The sequence below is a fragment of the Pseudophryne corroboree genome, chromosome 4 (genome assembly GCF_028390025.1).
Source record: "Pseudophryne corroboree isolate aPseCor3 chromosome 4, aPseCor3.hap2, whole genome shotgun sequence".
Taxonomy (NCBI): Eukaryota; Metazoa; Chordata; class Amphibia; order Anura; family Myobatrachidae; genus Pseudophryne; species Pseudophryne corroboree.
Window position 1 is genome coordinate 271,549,352 of NC_086447.1, and position 22,449 is coordinate 271,571,800.

General features: G+C 39.2%; 1 protein-coding gene across 1 annotated transcript in view; it reads right to left on the reverse strand.

Moving 5' to 3' along the window:
* Positions 1–22,449, reverse strand: part of CCNL1 (cyclin L1) — a 36,027-nt gene that overhangs the window by 12,432 nt on the left and 1,146 nt on the right. The window contains exons 3-7 of the mRNA XM_063916125.1: positions 20,503–20,612; positions 3,839–3,959; positions 2,689–2,753; positions 717–816; positions 29–133 (exon numbers count right to left, since the gene is read on the reverse strand). Coding sequence (XP_063772195.1) covers positions 29–133; positions 717–816; positions 2,689–2,753; positions 3,839–3,959; positions 20,503–20,612 — 501 coding nt within the window. The remainder of the gene's footprint in view (positions 1–28; positions 134–716; positions 817–2,688; positions 2,754–3,838; positions 3,960–20,502; positions 20,613–22,449) is intronic.

Here is a 22,449-nt window from a genome sequence, read left to right on the forward strand (position 1 = left end):
TAAAAGGGTACAGCAATAAACAAAGTACCTTTTTCCTACTGTAAAGTCTCATAGTTGTGACACAGACATCTTGAATGTTTTCCTCAGTAGCTCCAAAAAGTAAAAACCAGTGTGGTTTATTGGGTAAAGCAATCTGAAAAGAAATGTGGTCTCAATTACTGAGAAATGCATAAATCGGTAAGACATTGCATTGAAGGCTTGCAATTCATCTGGTGAAGGCTGCCAAGCAAAGGTTGCAGGGGCAAATATAGTGAAAGTGGGGAGCAAAGTGCTGTAAATAAATACCATCAGAAAAGGCAAAGTGTTCACTTTCCTAAGTGGTATTGTCATCCCCCCACCGCCAAAACCAAGTCAACGTGTGCGACTGAGAAAAACAACTAGTTTGGCGTTTTGCTGCTGTAAATCATGTCACAAACAAGAAATTATACTGTGACTGCATTACCATTTCTACAATATCCAATATATGTACAATATACTACAATATTCACCAAGGTCCCAGCATTATTCAATAGTTTAGAACAGTGGTTCTCAAACTCGGTCCTCAGGACCCCACACAGTTCATGTTTTCCATATCACCCAGCAGGTGCACTGTGTATCACCAACTGTCACATTTTAAATATCTACAGGTGACCTGCAAAACATGAACCGTGTGGGGTCCTGAGGACCAAGTTTGAGAACCTGTGGTTTAGAACACTAAACAAAAAAGCCACAATCACCTGCAAGGCTCTAGCAGCAAGATAAATACAGGCACAGGCAATAGTTTCTGCATCAAACCTGACAAACACGTTGGTTCGGAGGCAATCATTCATGTAATTCCTGAAAAACAGAAACATGAAAAATGTGTAACTAAAGGATACCATAGAACTCATTATACACAACATCATTGGAGACTCAGTGTACTTTGTTTTTTCTTCTCGCTCTTTCATTACATGAAATATTTATCTGGGCTCTCATAATACAGAAAAATGGCAATAGTGGACTTTTACTTTTTAGGTCTTACTGCTATTTTTCCCTTTACGAGAATAGCTAGAAAAAACGGGTTTGTTTTAAAAAAGGTAAAAAAAAGTTCACATGATCAGTATTAGTAAAGAACACGTGTCCTACTGCAAATATCTACTCAGACAGTCAAATCAAATATTCACTAAACAAATCTTTAAATTAGATTGAGGTAAGATACTCAACATTTGAATGATAAAGAAAACAAAAATACAACAAATAAATTAGGTTGTGGTGGGGGTTATGTTACAACAAATGGCAAGTTCTGTACGCAGTAAAACATTAGCGCATTTTACTTTTATGGTCATTAATGCCCTCTGTTCAAGAAGCTTAGTTATGGCTAGCTGACCACCTTCATGCTGCATTTACCAAGACAGGAAACCAGTTCATATAGCAACGTTTCTTGCAATGTTCCCACGCTTTTGGATTTTTAAGGGAAGATTTATTGGAAGCTTGGAGGCTGTGTTTGACAAGTGACAGTTTGGAGCTGATTGGCTGGTGTTTTATCTTACTCCAAGTTTGGAAATCCCCTCCTAAACTGTGTTACTAAGTGAACAGGCAAGAGTGACCAAAAGGGCAAGGTAGCCAAAAGTTACGTGTCATAAATGCCACATGTGCATGAAAAGGACATCTTATGCGTTAATGACTTAGATTTTAACTTCAGTGAGACAGAACTGTAAATGGCTTGCAAATGAAAACTGAAATTAACAAAAACAACCCCAAAACACCTAAAATGAAAAATTATTGTGCAAATCCGAATTAGCTATCTTGATGAACAAATGAAGAGAAAGCTAGCAAGCCAAATTCATTACGAAGTACATGCAGTATCATATGGAAACTTACCACAGAACAGTGAATGGATTCAGCAGTTAGGCGCATAATGCATAATACTGATAGGATAGTTAGTGTACTGGTATTAGCCAGACGTTTCTGGGCACCTGTCTTTGTTGGAGTAGACATTTCTGTTTTCAAGGATATCTCAAAGATTTGGATCATTAACATTATGCAACAGGACTTTTTCTTTAACGTTTCTAAAGAGAAATTTTTCCCTCGCTCTCTTTTTGTGGTGTGTGTACCATAAGAATTCCAGGAGGGGAATGTTATATGTATAGTACATATCTATTAAGTTACAAAGTATGGCATTCCACTAACACTGAATGCAATATTGCTTGCTTCTATTAATAATAATAATGGCGGTATTCTAACACAACACCTAATGTAATCTGGTCTCTAATAAAAGCTGGGATCTTTAGCAAAATTTGTTTTCCCCTTTTCTGAATAGCACATTACAAAAGTAATTCTGAAAGCAAATATACAAATCCTTTGGACACCAGCACAGAACTAGAAGATGCCACCAGATGGATATGGACCACTTCAGTGAATCTCGGATGAGAGCTTGCACTGCATTGGCTGAAGAGTAGGGCAGCCAATCAGGCCATCCGGAGGTTGGTGTAGTGCAGAGGGCAGAGTTCTATGACTTACCATCATGGACTACCCTTTAACCAAAGAGTAGAAAAAAGAACAAAGTTAAACAGAGATCTCCAACTGCTGTATTGTCAAGCCATGAAAACAGTAAGCAGAAACAGCTGTACGTAAACATGTCTTCAAATGAGCTAGTCTATGCCTTGGAGCACGTCATTATTTACTCTGACTTATTTCAGTGACTGAGAAAGAAACTAAAGATTTACTTACCAGGCTGTTTGAACAAGGGTTTGATTCCGTTCACATTCTAAGACTTGAAGGTACATAACAATGATCTAGAAAAAAAATATATGTTTTTAAGAACACTGTATCCAAATGCGCTCTCAATATAACCTACCCACCATGGAACAAACACAAGGAGTCCCACCCCACTCTTAACTAAAACTAGATTACGCAGCAAAACCCCAGCACTGGTGTATTTAAGCCATCCCGACTCTTCAATAGGGCTACATATTACATTCAATAGGGCTACATATTACATGGGGTGGGAATGGCATGTCATGACAGTGCTGTGCTTGGTAAATGAATACCACCCAGAGCAGAAGAAAATCTCCTGCTCAGACCACTACCACCAGGGGGGAAGTTTGGATAAAGAATTTTTTTACTTCACCTACAAATAAAATGATGTTTTTACTTTCCCAGACTTCTACACAGGCAAAACGCTAATTTTACATCCACTGCATTCACGTTTTCCAGTCGCTCAGTCACATTATGTCCGAATACATTTAAATAGTCTCCTCCTCTGTTTTTACAGTAGCCTTTTCCACCACACAATTTCCCAGTAGTAGTATCTTGAGCTTTCCTAACACTCATTTTTATCCTATTGCATATTATTAGATGTGCAGAAATTACAAAATACTGTGTATGGTATTAACAGGGCTGGACACGTGTAGAATAAATTAGATCCAAGTACCCCCGCTGAATATTACTGCACTATTTTGTGTACAGGGAATACACAGTAATTCACTAAAGGTAATTTCAAATTGCCCTGTACATTTTTTAACTCCTTTTATTTGTAACTTGGATTTTTAGACTTCTGTGTACTTTCACATCAATTTTCTCCAGTATTTTGAAAATAAATAAAAAATTAGATTTGGCAGCATACAAGTTTATTTATTTTGAACTAGAATTTTATATGTATGCACTTAAGAAATATTATAATTTAAGAAAGCAATATCCATAGCAGAACCCCCCATTTTGTTTAAAATAGAACTGGTCACACATTTATACAAACCATATAGCACATGTTTAATACCCATGAAAGGAGATGTGGGTTAATTAGGTCGTGTATATACCCACAGTGAAGTTAAGCCGGAACTCCGATATCTGTTCCAACTTTGCTACTTTTAAAACCACTCACCTTGTGTGGATGTTTCACATGAACACAAAATCCCAACTCTTTCAATATTCTCCGTTCCGCCTTGATTACGTGATTTTTGGTGTTTATGTAGTTTTGATCAAGTATCAGTGGACTTGGGTTCCTAATTCGTGGGAAATAAAATCAATATGGCTTTGAAAAGAATACTGCAGCGTGCTTTTAATTTTTTTCCTCTTTCCAACCGACTAGACGGCAACAAAACTAAATGTTAGCTTCCTGCAGACATGTCTAAACCCTCACCATGTGCTGTCCAAGTTCAATTTAAGTGATTGTTGGCCAATACTTCCTTAGAGAATGATGTGCTATTTTGATATGTAAGCTCGATGTAAGGGAAAGCTAATCAACTGTGCACAAAGGCTGTAACAGAAATAAAAAGGAGCAGAGACTTTATTTTATGGTCCTGTGTCTCCATGCAACTTTTTTTATTTTATTTTTTAAATACAAGAAATATAATGCAGTTTGGTTATGGCAAAGCTATTGACGAAAACTGCAGAGACTAAAAAGGTCTTGAGGCAGTGCTCCTTGCTGTTCTAAAGCACATAATGTTTAGAGATGAGCGGATTCGGTTTTACTCTGTTCTCAAAACGGCATCTGATTAGCTATCCAAAACACGCGACATCCATGAGCCAATAAGATGCCGTTTTGAGAACAGAGTAAATCCGAATCCGCTCATCTCTAATTTAATGTTAGCGATACAGTTATTGCAACAAATACCTGTTCATTGAAACAGTAATGCTGCAAAAGAATCACAGGCCAGACAAATTAAGCAGCATGAGTTAGGTTTCATCTAATTCCCTCACCTGCTCTTCTACTTTGTTCAACTGTTCGCAGCTCCTCTTAGTATCTATGCTCTCATGTTCAACCTGTACCATTACCTATGCCACCAGTGTGCCTTTGCTCTTGGCTGCCAGACCGATTCAGCAACTCTAATGCCGGGTACACACTAAACGATGTGTGTACGCACTGACCTCACTAGCAACGTGACCAGGCAGGTGTCGACATCGGCAAGGGCATACTCATTTCCAGATTCAGCGGCGAGGAGTGAGATCATGCTGCGTTCGGCATCGCTAGTGATTCCCCCAGATTGAGCTGCATGTACAGCCAACTGGGGACGACGCTAGCGTGGCTAGTGGGCACATACTTGACGACAAGTCGAATTTATTGTAAAGATTGGTCGTTATCCGCAAATTTGTTTAAAATGTTGTCTAGTGGGTACCCAGCTTAACACTATATACATTGAATATACGTTTGCTGAGGGCAGAACTCCATTCCCAACACGCGACGCTTCCCCATAAGGTTACAGGGTTACTCAACCCTAGTTTGCAGGGTAGCGCTATGTTGTTCCTATGGTGTTAGCTTCTATTTATTGTATTTGTAATATCACATAAGCAGTGTTTACCCCAGAAAAGGCTGACAACCGGGTGGCATTAAGCAACAATGTAATCCGGTAAGACAAAGATGCAATTAAAAAATAAAAATAAAAAGACTGCCGCAGATAGTGAAGAAAGGCTGGTCACATATATAATGGTGTCCACCAAAACATGTACGCACTCTTTATCTACCTTCTGAAATGTTCCCACCATCCAAACTGCACCCTACCTCTTATAGATGGGGGAGGAATCTCCATTACTGTGCCTGTCACTAATGTAAGTGCGATGCATCTCTGACTTTGACCGTCAGGCGCCTGGAGCAGGATACTACCAGGTGGCATGTAACAAAAAAAAAAAAAAAAAAAGCCGGGTGGAGAGCCCCTGAATAAATCTTGGGGAGAACATTGTATAAGGCTATGGAGGGCCTTAAAAATAAAGGATCACAAATGAATTGTAAAAACTTTAATATCTCAGCCAATTTTCATACATTAACTACAGATTAGTTTCACTGGCTAACTTGAAACTATTAGTAAACAATACTAAATACTTTAAACGGCCCTAAGGTGAATCAGACTTTATGCAGTCAGTGATAGAAAACATGGGCAATTATTTATTTAGAATATCAAACAATGCCCTGGTTACAAAGAAAGGCTTGAACTACTATCATTGGGACTAAAATATAGTTTAGTGTCATTTACAAAAGGATACTAGGAAAATGTTAAGTAACTGAACACTTAGGGTGGAATTCAATTGCTTGAAAAGTCAGGTGGGTGTCTTTTTCCTATCTAATAGACAGGAAAAAACAGACACCCGACCGACTTTCCAAATGTTTGAATTCCCCCCTTATTGTCTGTATAGGATTGGTTCTGAAATTCCAAAACTAAGTCACCTGGTTTAACTAGGTAGGTTTATGGCAACACTTATGCACAGGATCCTTTACCAAATATTAGCATATAGGTGAAAGCTACTCACTGCATGTAAACAAAATTGCACGTTGTAATAAGTAATAGTGCAACAGCTAAAAAAAAATAAAAAGGTATGTTTTCCAACTATGCACAGGCTTCCCTACCAGTAAGCCAGATGAATAAAACTTGACAATGGACCGATACTGGGACAAAATGCTTTATTAAAAAGGTTTATATAAAATTAATAGATAGATGTTTTTTAAATCTGTATGCAAACATTACCGTAAACATTTGAAAATGTTACGATATTTTATCTGTATTACACATTATGATTAAGGGGGACATTTACAAAGCAGTGGTAAGAGCTGAGAAGTGAACCAGGGGATAAGTTACCCCACCAAAGAGCAGCTGTGTGTCATTTTATAGTATGAAAATTATAGATGTTTCTTCAGTGCTGATTGGTAACCATGGGCAACTTCTCCGGTCTTATCACTGCTTAATAAATGTCCCCCTAAAGGTTTGAAGCCTTTTCGATTTTATAAGGTTACTAATCTAAAAAGTGTTACTATGCTTAGATAGTGGATACTACTGCCATACTGTATACCAGAAGACTCACCACTTCACAAGGAAGAAAGCAATTTTGAGCCTAGAATAGCCAGAGGATAACTGGCTGACAAAGCACACAGGAGTAGGCTCTTGATAGTCTCTATAGCCAGTAATAGCAATGACCAGCTCACTTGCTATTTTTTTAATAATATTGGAAAGATTTCCATATACAGTAAACTTTTTTTTTTTCTTATAAAAACAAACAAGCTTAGAGACGCTTCATATAGTTTTGTTTGTATTCTGAAGGAATGCGGTGGGGATTCTAGCCCCAGAGATAATGCACTGGCACACAGGCAGCCTTTAATGAAACCTGCACCGCAAACAAATAAAGGATTTATAGGACAGCAACATCTTTGGCTCCAGTACTTTGATTCAGGCCCACCAAGAGGACTACAAAACTTATCTAATTAAACACCAATAACTGAGTGAACCCAACCCCCCCAATAATCTAACACACCGGTTCTCAAACTCTGTCCCCAGGACACCACACAGTTCATGTTTTCCAGGTCACCTGTGGATATTTGTAACATGACAGTTGCAATACGCAGCGCACCTAAAGGGTTACATGGAAAATGTGACCTGTGTGGGGTGCTGAGGAAAGAGTATGAGCACCACTTATCTAAAACATAACAAAAGGTCTCAACACCACACATACAGGTTGAGTATCCCATATCCAAATATCCGAAATACGGAATATTCCGAAATACGGACTTTTTTGAGTGAGATAGTGAAACCTATGTTTTCAGATGGCTCAGTGTACACAAACTTTGTTTAATACACAAAGTTATTAAAAATATTGTATTAAATGACCTTCAGGCTGTGTGTATAAGGTGTATATGAAACATAAATGCATTCTGTGCTTAGACTTAGGTCCGATCACCATGATATCTCATTATGGTATGCAATTATTCCAAAATACGGAAAAATCCGATATCCAAAATACCTCTGGTCCCAAGCATTTTGGATAAGGGATACTCAACCTGTATTGCTTTAAATGCAAACTCTGAAAGCACATTTTCACGAAAGATGATTGGCAAGGGGGAATAATGTTCCAGTCATTACTTATAACTGGCTGCTGAATCACATGCAAATCTGCCGATTCCGACAGCTAGGCGGAGATATCTTATGTGTCTGACTCAGTGTAACTGTACATGTACACTCCCTATTTGTAAATTGGTATTATCTCCTGTCCTCAGAACACCCATGTTTATTTAGACAATCAACCCTTAATTTACATCCATACAACGATGACTTCACTCAAGTCATGGTCTGGTGGTTTGTTATTGACAACAGCTTCTCTCACACTAACTATATAAAACATATAAATGAACCCATGACATCATACCAATGTCCTCTAACAGGATGTGGGTGAGGTATTGGTGTGCGTGTGTGTGTGATAGAGAAATTATATTATAATATATATATATATATATATATATATATATATATATATATATATATATATATATATATATATATATATATATATATATATATATATATATATATATATATATACACACACACACATACACAGAATAGATGGTTGTACGGAGAGCGCTCAAATGTATGTTAATGTCTCTTTTTAGTTCTTTCTAGGATAGTCCTACGATTTGGATTTGACCGCGGAGAATTAAATGATTCTGAAAGAAACCCTCTCACCAGATTCACCCAGACAGGATAACACTCATTAATCTAAGGCTTCCATAGAATTTATTAAAATCTTTTTGTGAAATAATAAGACTCTTACATTGATCTTAACATTTGTGGAACATGATCTTAATGGGACTTGCTGTACACCCCAGCCGTGGAGGAGCTCAAATGACAGCCTGTCCATCCACTGTTAGGGTGATTAGACATAGTGGGTGGACAGGCTGTCATTTGAGCTCCCCCCCCCCGGGAACTTCATGGACTTATGCCCTTCTAAAGTACAAAAAAAAGACTCTCTCAAAGACCAAACAACTTTATGCACCTTACTGACAGGCAAATACCGGATTATGATGTGCCAGTAGCAGAAATACAGTGTGTGCTAGTGCCAATCTCCTACCATTTTGGCAAAAAGAACCATCCCTATGGCAATACAATGACTGAACTCTAATTTGCTAATGTCTCACTCTTGAATAAAACTTTCCACTGGTTACAAAGTAGCACATTCATGTAATATTTTCTGCTGTACATGCATATTAATCAATACTAAGAACAGGTTGGAAAGTAATCATGCTGCTCAAGACAATTTTGTCCAAAAGTTTACAACCCTACGAATATACAGGTTGAGTATCCCATATCCAAATATCCGAAATACGGAATATTCCGAAATACGGACTTTTTTGAGTGAGAGTGAGATAGTGAAACCTATGTTTTCAGATGGCTCAGTGTACACAAACTTTGTTTAATACACAAAGTTATTAAAAATATTGTATTAAATGACCTTCAGGCTGTGTGTATAAGGTGTATATGAAACATAAATGAATTGTGTGAATGTAGACACACTTTGTTTAATGCACATAGTTATAAAAAATACTGGCTATAATGACCTTCAGGCTGTGTGTATAAGGTGTATATGAAACATAAATGCATTCTGTGCTTAGACTTAGGTCCGATCACCATGATATCTCATTATGGTATGCAATTATTCCAAAATACGGAAAAATCCGATATCCAAAATACCTCTGGTCCCAAGCATTTTGGATAAGGGATACTCAACCTGTATATTATCTAGGCCATGTGTGCAGCTTAAGCTCTTAAACACAACTTTTGAGTTTACCAAAACTCAGCTTTTAATGTCATACAGTAAGTTTGTGTTTTTATCAATGACCTGGGCACCAGTACTGACACTAGAACCCTAAGGTGCCTAATGTGGGCTAGTCAGCTCAAGGCACTGGATTTACATACAGCCTGGCGACACATACGGCCAAATCACTCATGTGCAGCTGGATGCTACGGAGCCTAATTACATTATGACCACAAGACAGCCCAGCCACATTTTCTTCTAGTCTCAATTGATACATGAGTAACCTTAAACACATACTATTAAGACTGGGAGCCATTTTGGACTCCTAATTTGTGATAAGTTGAAACACATACATACACACAAAAAGGTCTGCAGTCAGTCTTTTATCAAAACTGTTGCAAAGAAAAGTTTATCCACTTCTACTCTATTTTTATTTTATTCTATTTTCTTCACTCTAATCTCCAGTTTATTTCCTTTGTTTTATTCACACTGTTTGCCCATTGTATGTATATACACCGGTATTAGGATTTTGTACAAAATAAAACACACATGTAATACTCATTTGGATTTTAAAAAGAAAATAAATCAGTTTTTTTCAAAACATATAGCCTTATGTCTGTGTAAAGAGTGAGCCCTGAGAGTAACATTTTCTTTGCAACAGTATATTTCTAAGGTCTGTGGTAACCTTATCTTTCTCCATTGCTGCTACTCTTTATAACTACTAGGTGTAAGCGCAGCCCTCATAAACCCCTATTATCACATTGTTTTAATCAAAACTAGCTGATGTCTCCGGTTTCAACCGGGCAAAGGTTTGCTGGGTGGAACATTTTACCCTTATCCCCCCTTTGGAATAGAAACATCCCTTCTTTAGTCGGTGACAGCAAATAATTGTCACAATTTCCAAACCACCCAGCAGGTCACATGTTCCAGGTCACCCAGCATGTGCACAGGGAGAGTTCAGCAACTGTCACATTTACCAGAGCACAATGGTGATGCACTGTAAATGGCAGATGACCGCTGTGCCATATAACTCTGAAACAAAGCAAGCAATTTCAATACAATTCTGAACGTCTACCGATTTAAGGGGAGATGTACTAAGCAGTGATAAAAGTGAAGAAGTGAGCCAGTGGAGTAGTTGCCCATGGCAACCAATCAGCTGCTCTGTATACTTTTATAGTATGCAAATTATAACGGTTACATCAATGCTGATTGGTTGCAATGGTCAACATCTCCACTGTCTCACATCTCCACTTATCATGGCTTAGCCCCCAAAGAGCTTTCATTTATATGATGTACCCTGCATAGACAATGACATACAAGTTGTCATTCTGCTATTAATATATAGATGTTATTGCAACTTTTCAGTTGGCAAACTAAACCTTCTTTAGGGATAGATAACATACATGTATTACAGAACACATACATATAAAAGGAGACTAGAATTTAAAGCACCATTCCAAACTCTACTAAATGGAATTTAAACATTTCTGTTCTTTCCCTGTGTGACTCACTTGTTCCTCAATTACTGATGGAGGCAGAGGCAGTCAGTGATTGTATGTATTGTATGCACAATAATGGAGTAAACTACAGTATTAGTTCACTTTGTCCTATGTAACATTCAATGGGCAGATGTATTAAGTCTGGAAACAGCATAAGGAAGTAATAAACCAGTGATAAGTACAAGGTGATACATGCACCAGCCAATCAGCTCCTAATTGTTAATTTACATATTGGTGCTGACTGGCTGGTGCGTTTATCACATTGCACTTATCACTGGTTTATTACTTCCTTATACCTTCTCCAGGTTAATACATCTGCCCCACAGTTACTACCAATCAAATGGACAATTACAAAGCTGTGTAAAAAACTTAAAAATACAGTTTAGCTGTAAATAGTTGTGTATTTCCATCAATAGCATTCACCTAAAAAATGTGTATTTTAACTGCTGATCTGTGTGTCCCTAGTTTTTGTTGTTACATTTACTCTCAAACGGATTGGGCAGCTCTTCACTGCGTCAAATTATACCCCTTTTCCACTAGATCAAAAAACACGGGTAAATGCACGGGGGCGCGCATTTACCCGTGTTTTTTGCAAGTGGAAAAGGGTAAACCCGGATCAAGTGACCCGTGAATCCTACCCGGCTATCTACCTGGGTAGGACACGGGAATGATCCGGGTTGGGTTGTAGTGTAAACAGGAGCCGTGTCGATGCGACACGGCTCCCGTTTACACTGTATGGAGGGGCGGCGCTGGGAGATCATGTGATCTCCCTGCGCCGCCCCTGCCGCGTCACCAACCCGCGACTGCTGATGGGAAAGGGGCAGAGCACGGGTCGCAGCAGGGGGCAGCTCCCGTGTCAGGCTCCCGGCTGCGACCCGTGCTCGTAGGTGGAAAAGGGGTATTAGTGTAATCACATTAGAGACCACCCAACCATTGTGCATGGTTTCTGCTCCCACAGTAGACCAGCACACAGATCCATATTTTGAAAGCAGCAATCCTTTCAAAGGCAAAAATCAACCTGGGTTTACATTGTAAATGATTGCCGCTTTAAAATATGGGCACACTCACTAGAATTCCCGCGCAGCCTACATTTCGCAGACTATTACATAAGCCCTACGAGTACAGAGAACCAAGTACTGAGGATACTTGTTGGTAGAGGACCTGTTACATCTACACAAGGTATACAGTTAGGATATCGACAATGCATATGTCAGTGCCTAGTGTTCACGCTAGGCTGTTTTAGCAGGGCGCCGCGCCCTGTCCGATTTAAGGGCAAAATCCTGCCCGCTTCCTGCTCTCCCAGCATGTAAAGATGCCGTGCGCACCATTCACGCTAGGGGAGAAAGCTTGGGGGAAGCCCAGCACCTTCGTAGGTACTGGGCACGCCCACAACAGTGACGCCACCGGCCGCCCACTCCCCAAACAGTAACGTCTTTGGGTCGCACCGCCCACTTAAATGACGTTTTATGGCCACGCCCCCTATTTTACACAGCCATGCTCCCTTTTCGGACGCACGCGCGGATATGCCCCTACAGTTCGGCACTGTGCCTATTATTATTTCCACAGTGAACACTAAGTGCCCCATTCTCGTCACCGGTATGCAGACAAAATTATAACGCAACTTAAAAGTATTTTCATAGATCTCACTAGTAGACCTTAAAACATGCTGTGTGTGTATATATATATATATATATATATATATATATATATATATATATATATACACACACATACATATACATATACATATATATATATAATAGCAACGTTGTTAAAAATTCTTTAAGCTGCAGTTTAACGTTGGCATACTGGTGCTGCCAATGGCATCTCTATATGGGCAGTGTCAACATGACTACTGAAATGCAGTATGTATTCTTCTATTCCGTGAATGTAACAGTACAGAAACACCAAGAGGTGCTGGGATTTGGTGGTAAGAAGTGATGGTTGACAAGTTGGTCAGAACATGGAAGGGAAAATCGTCTTAGGTTTGCTTTAGATTTGACACTACAGTAACGCACGACTAGTGGGCATTCTAGCACCCTGCACCTTTCAAAATCTGTGCAGTTCCTCTGTCCTGATCGGGTGTCGCTCTCTGCTCTAGTGCTTCCCTATGGTCGAGATAGTATCGGGTTCCTGGTATTAGGGATGATAGTCAAAATACAGACTGCGGGATACCAAACCTCAGGATCCTGACACAAAGGTGGTAAGTAGACTAGCTTTAATCCCCCCTCCCAGCCTAATCCTCCTTACTTGCATTCTCAGCCTAACACCCCGCCCAACCCTCCTTACTCACAGCCGGACACTAAAATTCCCCACCACAGCCTAACCCTAAACTCCCACCCGCAGCTTTAGTCTCTGGCACGCTGCCAAATTCTTGGTTGCGATCCCAGCGCCGGGAGATAGTGATTAACGTCCGGATCCCTGCGCCGGCATTCCAAGTAGTGTCAGGACTGCGGCGTTGGTATTTGCCTGACGAGATCCCCCTGTAGTCTGTATCTCAACGCTAGGATGCAGAGCAAAGTATGCTTGAAGCACCAGAGAAGAGAGTGACACCCCAGACAGGAAAGAGAAAGTGCTCGGGTTTGAAAGGTGCTAGAATGAACCCTAGTAAATGTGTGATGGGGCCCCATACTACTTATTAGGACCAGAGCTAACTGTATGAAGTCGTGAAAGCAGCCCCTCAGTTACATGTAGCCAAGTGTGACTGTATAGTGAGCATAACGTATCCACATCAGTACTATAAAACCTTTGGCCTTTCGGTTATTCCTTTACAATAATTCATACCACTTTCATAAATGAAAACATGCAGTTGGGGTATGGGAACCCCTTTTCTACGAAAATAAATAACTAACTGAACTATGGATAGCCATCGATGACATTTTCAATGGTTTCACACTATCGGGCGGAAACGAAAGTTGGTTAAGAAAATCGCTATATGGTTAAGGGCAGCACATGCACATGTGACAGTGCTTCAACTGAATGCACAAACCAGCGCCATTAGTATGGTTTGCATCCACTGATGCCCTCCCATAGAGTGAATACACTTATACAGATGTAAATGGCTATATACATACATTATATATACACATACATATGTGTGTGTGTGTGTGTGTGTGTGTGTGTGTGTGTGTGTGTGTATGTATGTATGTATGTATGTATGTATGTATGTATGTTTAAATAAAATGACTAAAAGCTCAAATAATTGCAAGAACAGGAGGACAAGCTCTAGTCATGCGCTTTGGTTTTGTTTTGTTTTTTTACCAGAAAATGGTTATAGAACCATAAGGGGACAAAAAAAAAAAAAAAAAAAAAAAAAAAAAGAAAAGTAGAGTTTAGACTTTAGAGCATCAAACTTACATTTGTCTATACAGGTTGAGTATCCCATATCCAAATATTCCGAAATACGGAATATTCTGAAATACGTAATTTTTTGAGTGAGAGCGAGATAGTGAAACCTTTGTTTTCTGTGGCTCAATGTACATAAACTTTGTTTAATACACAAAGGAATTAAAAATATTGTATTAAATGACCTTCAGGCTGTGTGTATAAGCTGTATATGAAACAAATGAATTGTGTGTATGTACACACACTTTGTTTAATGCACAAAGTTAGTAAAAAGATTGGCTAAAATGACCTTCAGGCTGTGTGTATAAGGTGTATATGAAACATAAATGCATTCTGTGCCAAGACTTAGGTCCCATCACCATGATATCTCATTATGGTATGCAATTATTCCAAAATACGGAAAAATCCAATATCCAAAATACTTCTGGTCCCAAGCATTTTGGACATGGGATACTCAACCTGTATTAGGGAGCAACATGCCATTATGGCAGCTATTAACCTACATTCCAAATATATTACAATACAATACAATATTAAAGTTGAAAGATAACAAGGAATTTAAACAGCATAGATGTATTTGAAGGTGTCAAAGCAATAGCAAGTGAAGTATAATGGGAAACGAGTTCAGCTTCACACCAATTTAAGTTGACTCCTCAGTAGGAAAGGTACATTTCACACCACTCGCTTTCTGACCACTATGACGGAAGACATGCTTCCAACAAGTAGATGCTCAAGTTGACATTTTGAACTTGCCTCCATATGGACTCTCATGAATTTAGCTTAAATACGATGTGCTGATGTGAAGTCTAAGGCATATATTTAATTAGTGCCGGTATTTTCGGCATGCCGAAAACCCGACACTAATTTGACTGTCAGTATTCAATAGTGGACGTTTTCGCCCGTTTTTAAATAAATTTTCGACCATGCAGATTCTATTTATTTTTGTCGAATCCGCATGGGTGAAAACGGACAAAAGCCGTGTATCGGCGGCGAAACCGCTGCCGATACACTTTTTCGAGAGTGTCGGCTTTTCGGACCAGTCGAAAAAACAGGGCTTACATTAAATTAATTAAATGCCAGTTTTTTTGCCTGGTCGGATAATCAGACCACAATAGAATATATGCCGAATTCTCGGATTAAGACAGTTCCATCCCCACCACCTTATCTCCTGGTGCTATGACCCTGGTAAAGCACAAGCATAAACTGTAATGTACTAAATGCAGTAGTGTTATGGCAATATTTCTGGTCCAATAGTATAGTACCAGCTGAACATAAAGTGCTAAGTGTTAAGTATTGGTGTTAAGCCCCCTGTGAATTACATGAACTACATAGCCAGGGTAAATTATGTGTTTTATAAAAAATAGCATTTAGGGTTTGTTTTATGAAACATAATAAATTTACTTATGTTATATAAACCTTTAAAGAACAGAGACTAATTGTATTCTTAAATTGAGACGTTTAACTGTGCTGAACAATACGGTTTTGTAATTTTGTCTAAAACAAATACTGGAATGACCCTTTATCAAGAACAGTGGGTATGTTACACAGGGGCAGATGTATTAAACCTGGAGAAGTGATAAAGCAGTGATAACTGCAAGGTGTTAACGCACCAGCCAATCAGCTCCCGTAAATTTACATATTGGAGCTGCTTGGTCGGTGCGTTATCACCTTGCACTTAGCACTTCTCCAGGCTTAATAAATCTGCCCCGCTGTGTCATACGACTTTACCAAGAATGAAAATATTATATATATATATATATTAATTAATTAAAGTCCACACTCCAGACTTGATAAGATCAACGATGGGGTGCTCCACAAAGGACCATAGGCCGGTATATAGAAATTTGGGTATGCAGGCACTCACCAGTAGATTCCAACAGGTATTTATTAATAACTCATAAAGACGGTGTGTCGACGTTTCGGTCATCACGTGACCTTCTTCAGGACATCATACAGGGACATCAGGAACACAACTGTCCAGTGCATCACCATTCGAATGGTGATGCACTGGACAGTTGTCTTCCTGATGTCCCTGTATGATGTCCTGAGGAATGTCACGTGATGACCGAAACGTCAACACACCGTCTTTATGTCTCTGTGAGTTATTAATAAATACCTGTTGGAATCTACTGGTGAGTGCCTGCATACCCAAATTTCTATAATATATATATATATATATAATTTTTTTTATTTTTTATTTTTATCTCAAGTGATTTGTACCTTTTTGACAGATCTATATAAAATATGTACCTGCACATTTTTAAAAGGACAGAAAACTTGTGTGTATGTATGTATGTATATATATATATATATATATATATATATATATGTATATATATATATATATATATATATATATATATATATATATATATATATATATATACACACATATATACACATATATACATACACACACACATATACATATATATATATATATATATATATATATATATATATATACATATATATATATACATATATACATATATATATATATATACACACACACACACACACACACACACACACACACGATTCTCCATGATGAACAGGATAGCTGCACCGGTTCAAATGACATACTTCACCAAAATACCAAGATTTTAGTGGGTTGGTAAGGCATTGCTACTTAGCTATTAAGTTTACATATAACTATTTCTTAACAGACCAGTTTAAAAGGAAAAAAAAAATTAAATGCGTTTGATGCACGGGACTGTGTGTTCACTTTCTGGAGAATCACCTATTATAGTATATATTTATTTATTACGCAATGCAGGTTCGGCACTCCAGTAGTGTAAGAGGATGCCACTCCCGTACATTCCTCTCAAAATAAAACTGACAAGATGACTGAAGAATTGGCGGCACTCGGAAACTTATGTTTGAAAGAAAGTGTATGTTGCAACAAGCAGCTGTTTCAGGACAAACTCGTCCTTTTGTGGTCTTGAAAATATGACAAGCATATCCTGAAATGGCTGCGTGGTGCACAATACACTTTTCTTCCAAGTATAAGGGGGGTATTCAATTGAAGTTGGAACTGCCGTCTTGTGGACACATGGCAGTTTCCGACTTTTTTAGGTCGGACAGCATTCAGACGGGTGTGGTATGGAATGCCGGCGATCGGGCTCCCGGCGACCAGCATACCGGCGCCGGAAGCTCGACTGCCGGCTTACCGACAGTGTGGCGAGCGCAAATGAGCCCCTTGCGGGCTTGCGGTGGCGCGCCGCTCTATTTTATACTCCCTCCAGGGGGGTCGTTGACCCCCACGAGGGAGAATAAGTGTCGGTATGCCGGCGCCGATATACTGTGCGCCGGGATCCCGACAGCCGGCATACTGAAGACCACACCATTCCGACCTATTCAATTGGGCTGCCGTTTTTCAGACAGGTCAGCAATTCCGAATTGTCGGAAAACACGTGGATTGGCGGATTAGCCGCAGATCCACGTGATTTGTTGTATTCCGCGGCCAAATCAGACAGGCTTTCGCTCCATTTCCGACAATGTCAATCTGAGTTTAAAAAAAGTCGGACAGGCATTGTCGGGAACGGCCAAATCCGGCAGGATTTGTCTGAGAATTGAATACTGCATTGTCGGATCCTTTCCGGGGGAGGGTTGTGTTTCTGGAAAGTATTTGATAAGTAATAATGACAGGAGGAAGCTTGTCTGTACCCCTGAGCATGACTATAAAGCCCAGGCTAAGCTCAAGTCCTGGCCCCTACTAATAAGAAAGATAGCGGAGGCGGTCTAATTAAAGTATATCAGCATGCCCGGTGCCCTCCACAGCGCTGTGGCAATATAGAAGAAAAAGGTAGACGGTATATACACACACAGCATAGTAGAGAGGTTTGCTTTGTTCATAAAAAGTTGTTGTTCTAGATCGTTTGTAAGGGAATAAATTATCTAATACAAAAAAAAAAAAGCCCTCAAAGTATGTGCTATGCAAACCAGCTAGTGTATTATTCAATTGAAATTCTATTTCTAAGTGTGCACTTGTATTACAAAAAAATACACATATGATTCTCAGTTAAAATAAACTTGGACAGCAAAGACAAGAGCTTAACATGACACAGGAGTCTGTCCAAATGGTTCACCAGTGGCCAACCTGTGAGTCCCCGATTCCAGTGACCTATTCTCGGAGCACTGGCTTCTCCATGGGGATTTTCGACACTTCACTCACTGTTGCCAAGACGACAGCTTCATCTCTATGTACCACTCCACATCACCCAGGCACTGGTAAATGTAGCTGGTTGCTGCATAGTCGGTTGCAAGGGGAAAAAAATGTAAAGTCAATACATTGGTCTAACAGATATAAGGCAACATGATTTTTTTTGTCTACTGCTTGCTTTACATGTCATAACCAGTGTAAATCGTTTTCATATGATTCACTGTGAGGGTATTCAGAAACACAAAATACATATGGGGGAGAAAACTTCTAATACAATAGATTAGGTGTGCTAGCAACAAAGCCACATACACACTAAATAAACACGATTTGTTCAGCAATTGTATTGGCATGTACTGAAAATCAAGGGCTAATAAAAGTTTTTTATATTTAATTAAATAATTGACCAAGCACAGTTTTCGTATTGTTTTGGCTATATTGAATGAATAAAAAAAATGTGCCGCTTTGATGGCAACACTTGCACAATGGTATAAAGTCTCCAAAACTTCATACAATTTGCAGTGTTCTACCTAATGCTTACCCTCAAGATACACAGCACAATAACCATGTTTTAATGGTGACTTATGTAATAGTCGTGGGATTTTAGAGCAAAAGCGTTTTTAGACTCTGAAAATTAACATAATTTTGCCTAATTGAAGAGACCCTTATGAATATTAGTTTGTTGTATTAAGATGGCATAAAAACAAGGTTAATATAAATATGTTAAACGTCCATGCATTACGTCAGTGGCTATTTGATATTGGGCCAGTGGCTTAACTAAGGGTAAGACGACCCTTCTTACATCCATCTCAGAGTGTTGCTGCAATGCGGCTTCCAATGTAGGCACATGTACACAGAGACTCCGCTAATGGGAACTACTTTGCTCAGATTTGCTCATTTCTTAATGTGATACATTATCAAACAAATAAGGTAAAATGAAGCCACAAAGAATGCGGACAACTGGACAGTTTATTAAGTCAGAGACTAACAATTTGGGATACCCTCGAAGAAATATAGCAGCTATACAGTATGTGAGCAATGTTGAAAGCGAAAGAAATGGGAAACCAGTTTAACCCCTCTAAAAATGCATTCAATTAGTATTTTTTAATCCCGCTCTCACATTTGTTCAATTATTAGTGTGAATGACAATAGTGCCATTGCATTGATTTACTACACCGCATATTACAAAAGTGCTTTTTGAACAGCGCAATTAACCAAAACCAGTGCATGATTTTAACGTATACCAAATGACACAATTAGTACACGATTAAATGGAAATAGAGAATTGCACAATAAGTGCAGTGTAAGTAAGGTAGTTTGCATTGATATTTTGGGAAAAGGTCTCAAAACTAGATCCTAAACTACAATAATAAATGGACAATACTTTGCTGAATTTGGAACACAAAACCATTGAATATCCACCAACTTAAATAAAAGAGGACCTTTATTTCTTATGGCTAAATGCTACTGAAATATCAAACCTGTATCATGCCTCTGATTGCTAATAAGACCTGGTTATACCACACATAGCTAAGTGCTGAAAACAAATATCCAACACAAGATACAGTATATATTATAAAATGAAGACAGACATTCATATGAAATAATTTGGAGTGTTTTGCTCATGAGATTTGTTTTTAACACAATCACAATGAACAAAGAATATACTGTTTATTTCAAGACAGACAGAAAACCTAAAGCAAGAACAGCAATGTGCTGTGTACAGTATACAGCCAAGTACTCTGTGTGGCTAATTGAATAGAAAATATCACAATAAAACCATAATTATGTGAAAAATAGCACCTTAATAAGAAAAACAATACAAAAAGCTATTTCTATCAAGGTGCAATAATTAGTACATGATGGAGCATTGAAGAAATAGCTTAGAGTTTCCTACTGGAAATGAAAATTTTATATTTCACCTATGGCTGTAAGAAGTGTACATATTAGTGGAGAAACCACAATACGTAAGCTGCTTTTGTTAAGGAATTTCTTTAGACAAATAATTTGCATAACAAAGGAACATACCGTTTAGCTCTTATCTGGCGTAAGTGATGAAATACATTTATCACATCTCTAATTCGTCTTGGAGCTTCTTCTATTTTGGAAGCGAGATTGATACAAGCCATGGCAACAATCTGAAAAGAAGTCAATTTAATGAGAGTACAAGATATCAACATTTCATAGGTTAAAGGCACAAGTAGTCCAATGAGGATTGGTTACTGTAACCGAATGACTGTTAAATATACAAGATAATATAAATACATATATATGAGAGAGAGATTAAGACCTTCCTGTTATGGAGCCATGAGGACATGTATAGCCTTTGAGAACCACAGAAAAGACTGCCAACACTTGGGAATCAGCAGTTATTAGGAACCCCGACTACTTGATTTCAGCCCTGATCCTAGATGACTAGAAAATAATTTTACAAATTCAAAGTAACTAGGGAATAGGACATGACCAACTGTAGTAAGAGGCTACAGGGCTAGCAGATTATATAAATTGTTGCTCTATCACATTTACGGCGGTATCCAATTAGCCCCTAGGGCTAGCCAATTAGACCCAAATCTGGCATTAATCGGGGATTTAGTTTTGCCTGCTGCCCGAATCCCCAATAAGGTATTTTTCATCCCAGAAGTGTCACATACAGAAAAACATGATCACTTGAAATGTGGGTATTGTAAGGGCTGTAACACACACTCCGGTTTTTCCCGGATGGCAAAAAGCCGGACAAACTTTGTCCGGCTTTTTGCCATCCGGGAGAAACCGGCAGTGTCTGTCACACAGGACGGCTTTGAGCCGTGTGTGATGCTGTGCGCATGCGCAGCATCAGACACGGCTTCAGAAAAAAACGGTGTGTGAAAGCTCCCCTTCACACACATGGTTTACTGGCTCCAAAGACGGCCCGGCAGCCGCCCGGCCGCCGGACCTTCCAGTGGTGAGACCCGGCTGCAACCCAGCAGCCGGGCCGGGTGCCGTGCAGTGTGAAGAGACCCTACCCCTCACACTGTTAACTACAATGCCGGCACGGGAAAAAGCCGTCCGGCTTTTTCCCGGCCGGCAAAAGCCGGGTAGTGTGTTTCAGCACTAAGGGGAGATTCAAATGTTCGAAAAGTCAGTTGGGAGTCGGTTTTTTCCTATCTAATAAGACAGGAAAAAGACAGACACCCAACCGACTTTTCAAACATTTGAATCTCCCCCCAAAGAATCAATGGAAAAGCAAAGGGGGCAAATCAGTTGTGATTTCGGGGGATAATATTCACTTTTTTTGGCACACTGCGCCCACACTGAAAGTGTTTAACTCTGAAGCAGCTGAACTTGTCGAAACTAAGGGGCACGTAGCAAAAAATAAGTGTTCGGCCACCCAAAGTCAGGTTTTCATACATTTCAGTCTGGTTAGCAGAGCTGTTAAAATACACATGCGCAGCAAAGACAGATAAGCCTACGCATATGCAGTGGAGAGGGGGGGCAGCTGATGCCCAATCACTATACATAGGTGTAGGATACAAGTGTCATGTACATACTGTATGGAGAGGATGGTTTAAGTTCAATACATGGGACACCCCGGATTAGCATAACTAAACGCTTTCAGAGCACAAAAACAAACACTCACCACAGGTATACCCAATAGATGTTATAGTAAAACTACTAGCCCAGGGGTCCTCCATGTTCTGAACTTGAGCCAGTGATTACTATACAGACACACACACATATATATATATATATATATATATATATATATATATATATATATATATACATATACACACACACAGCACAATGGGGTGGATCACTAGTATACATTGGGGGATATTCAATTTGGTCCGAAGAGACATCGGGAGTAAAAACCCCCGATGTTTCTTCGGGTGCTGCGGTCGGGCTATTTAATTTGCTCGGCCGGTAACAAGTCCTCTTACACCCGAAAACACACAGGTTCAGTGAAACCTGTGTGTTTTCGGGTGAAACAGCCCC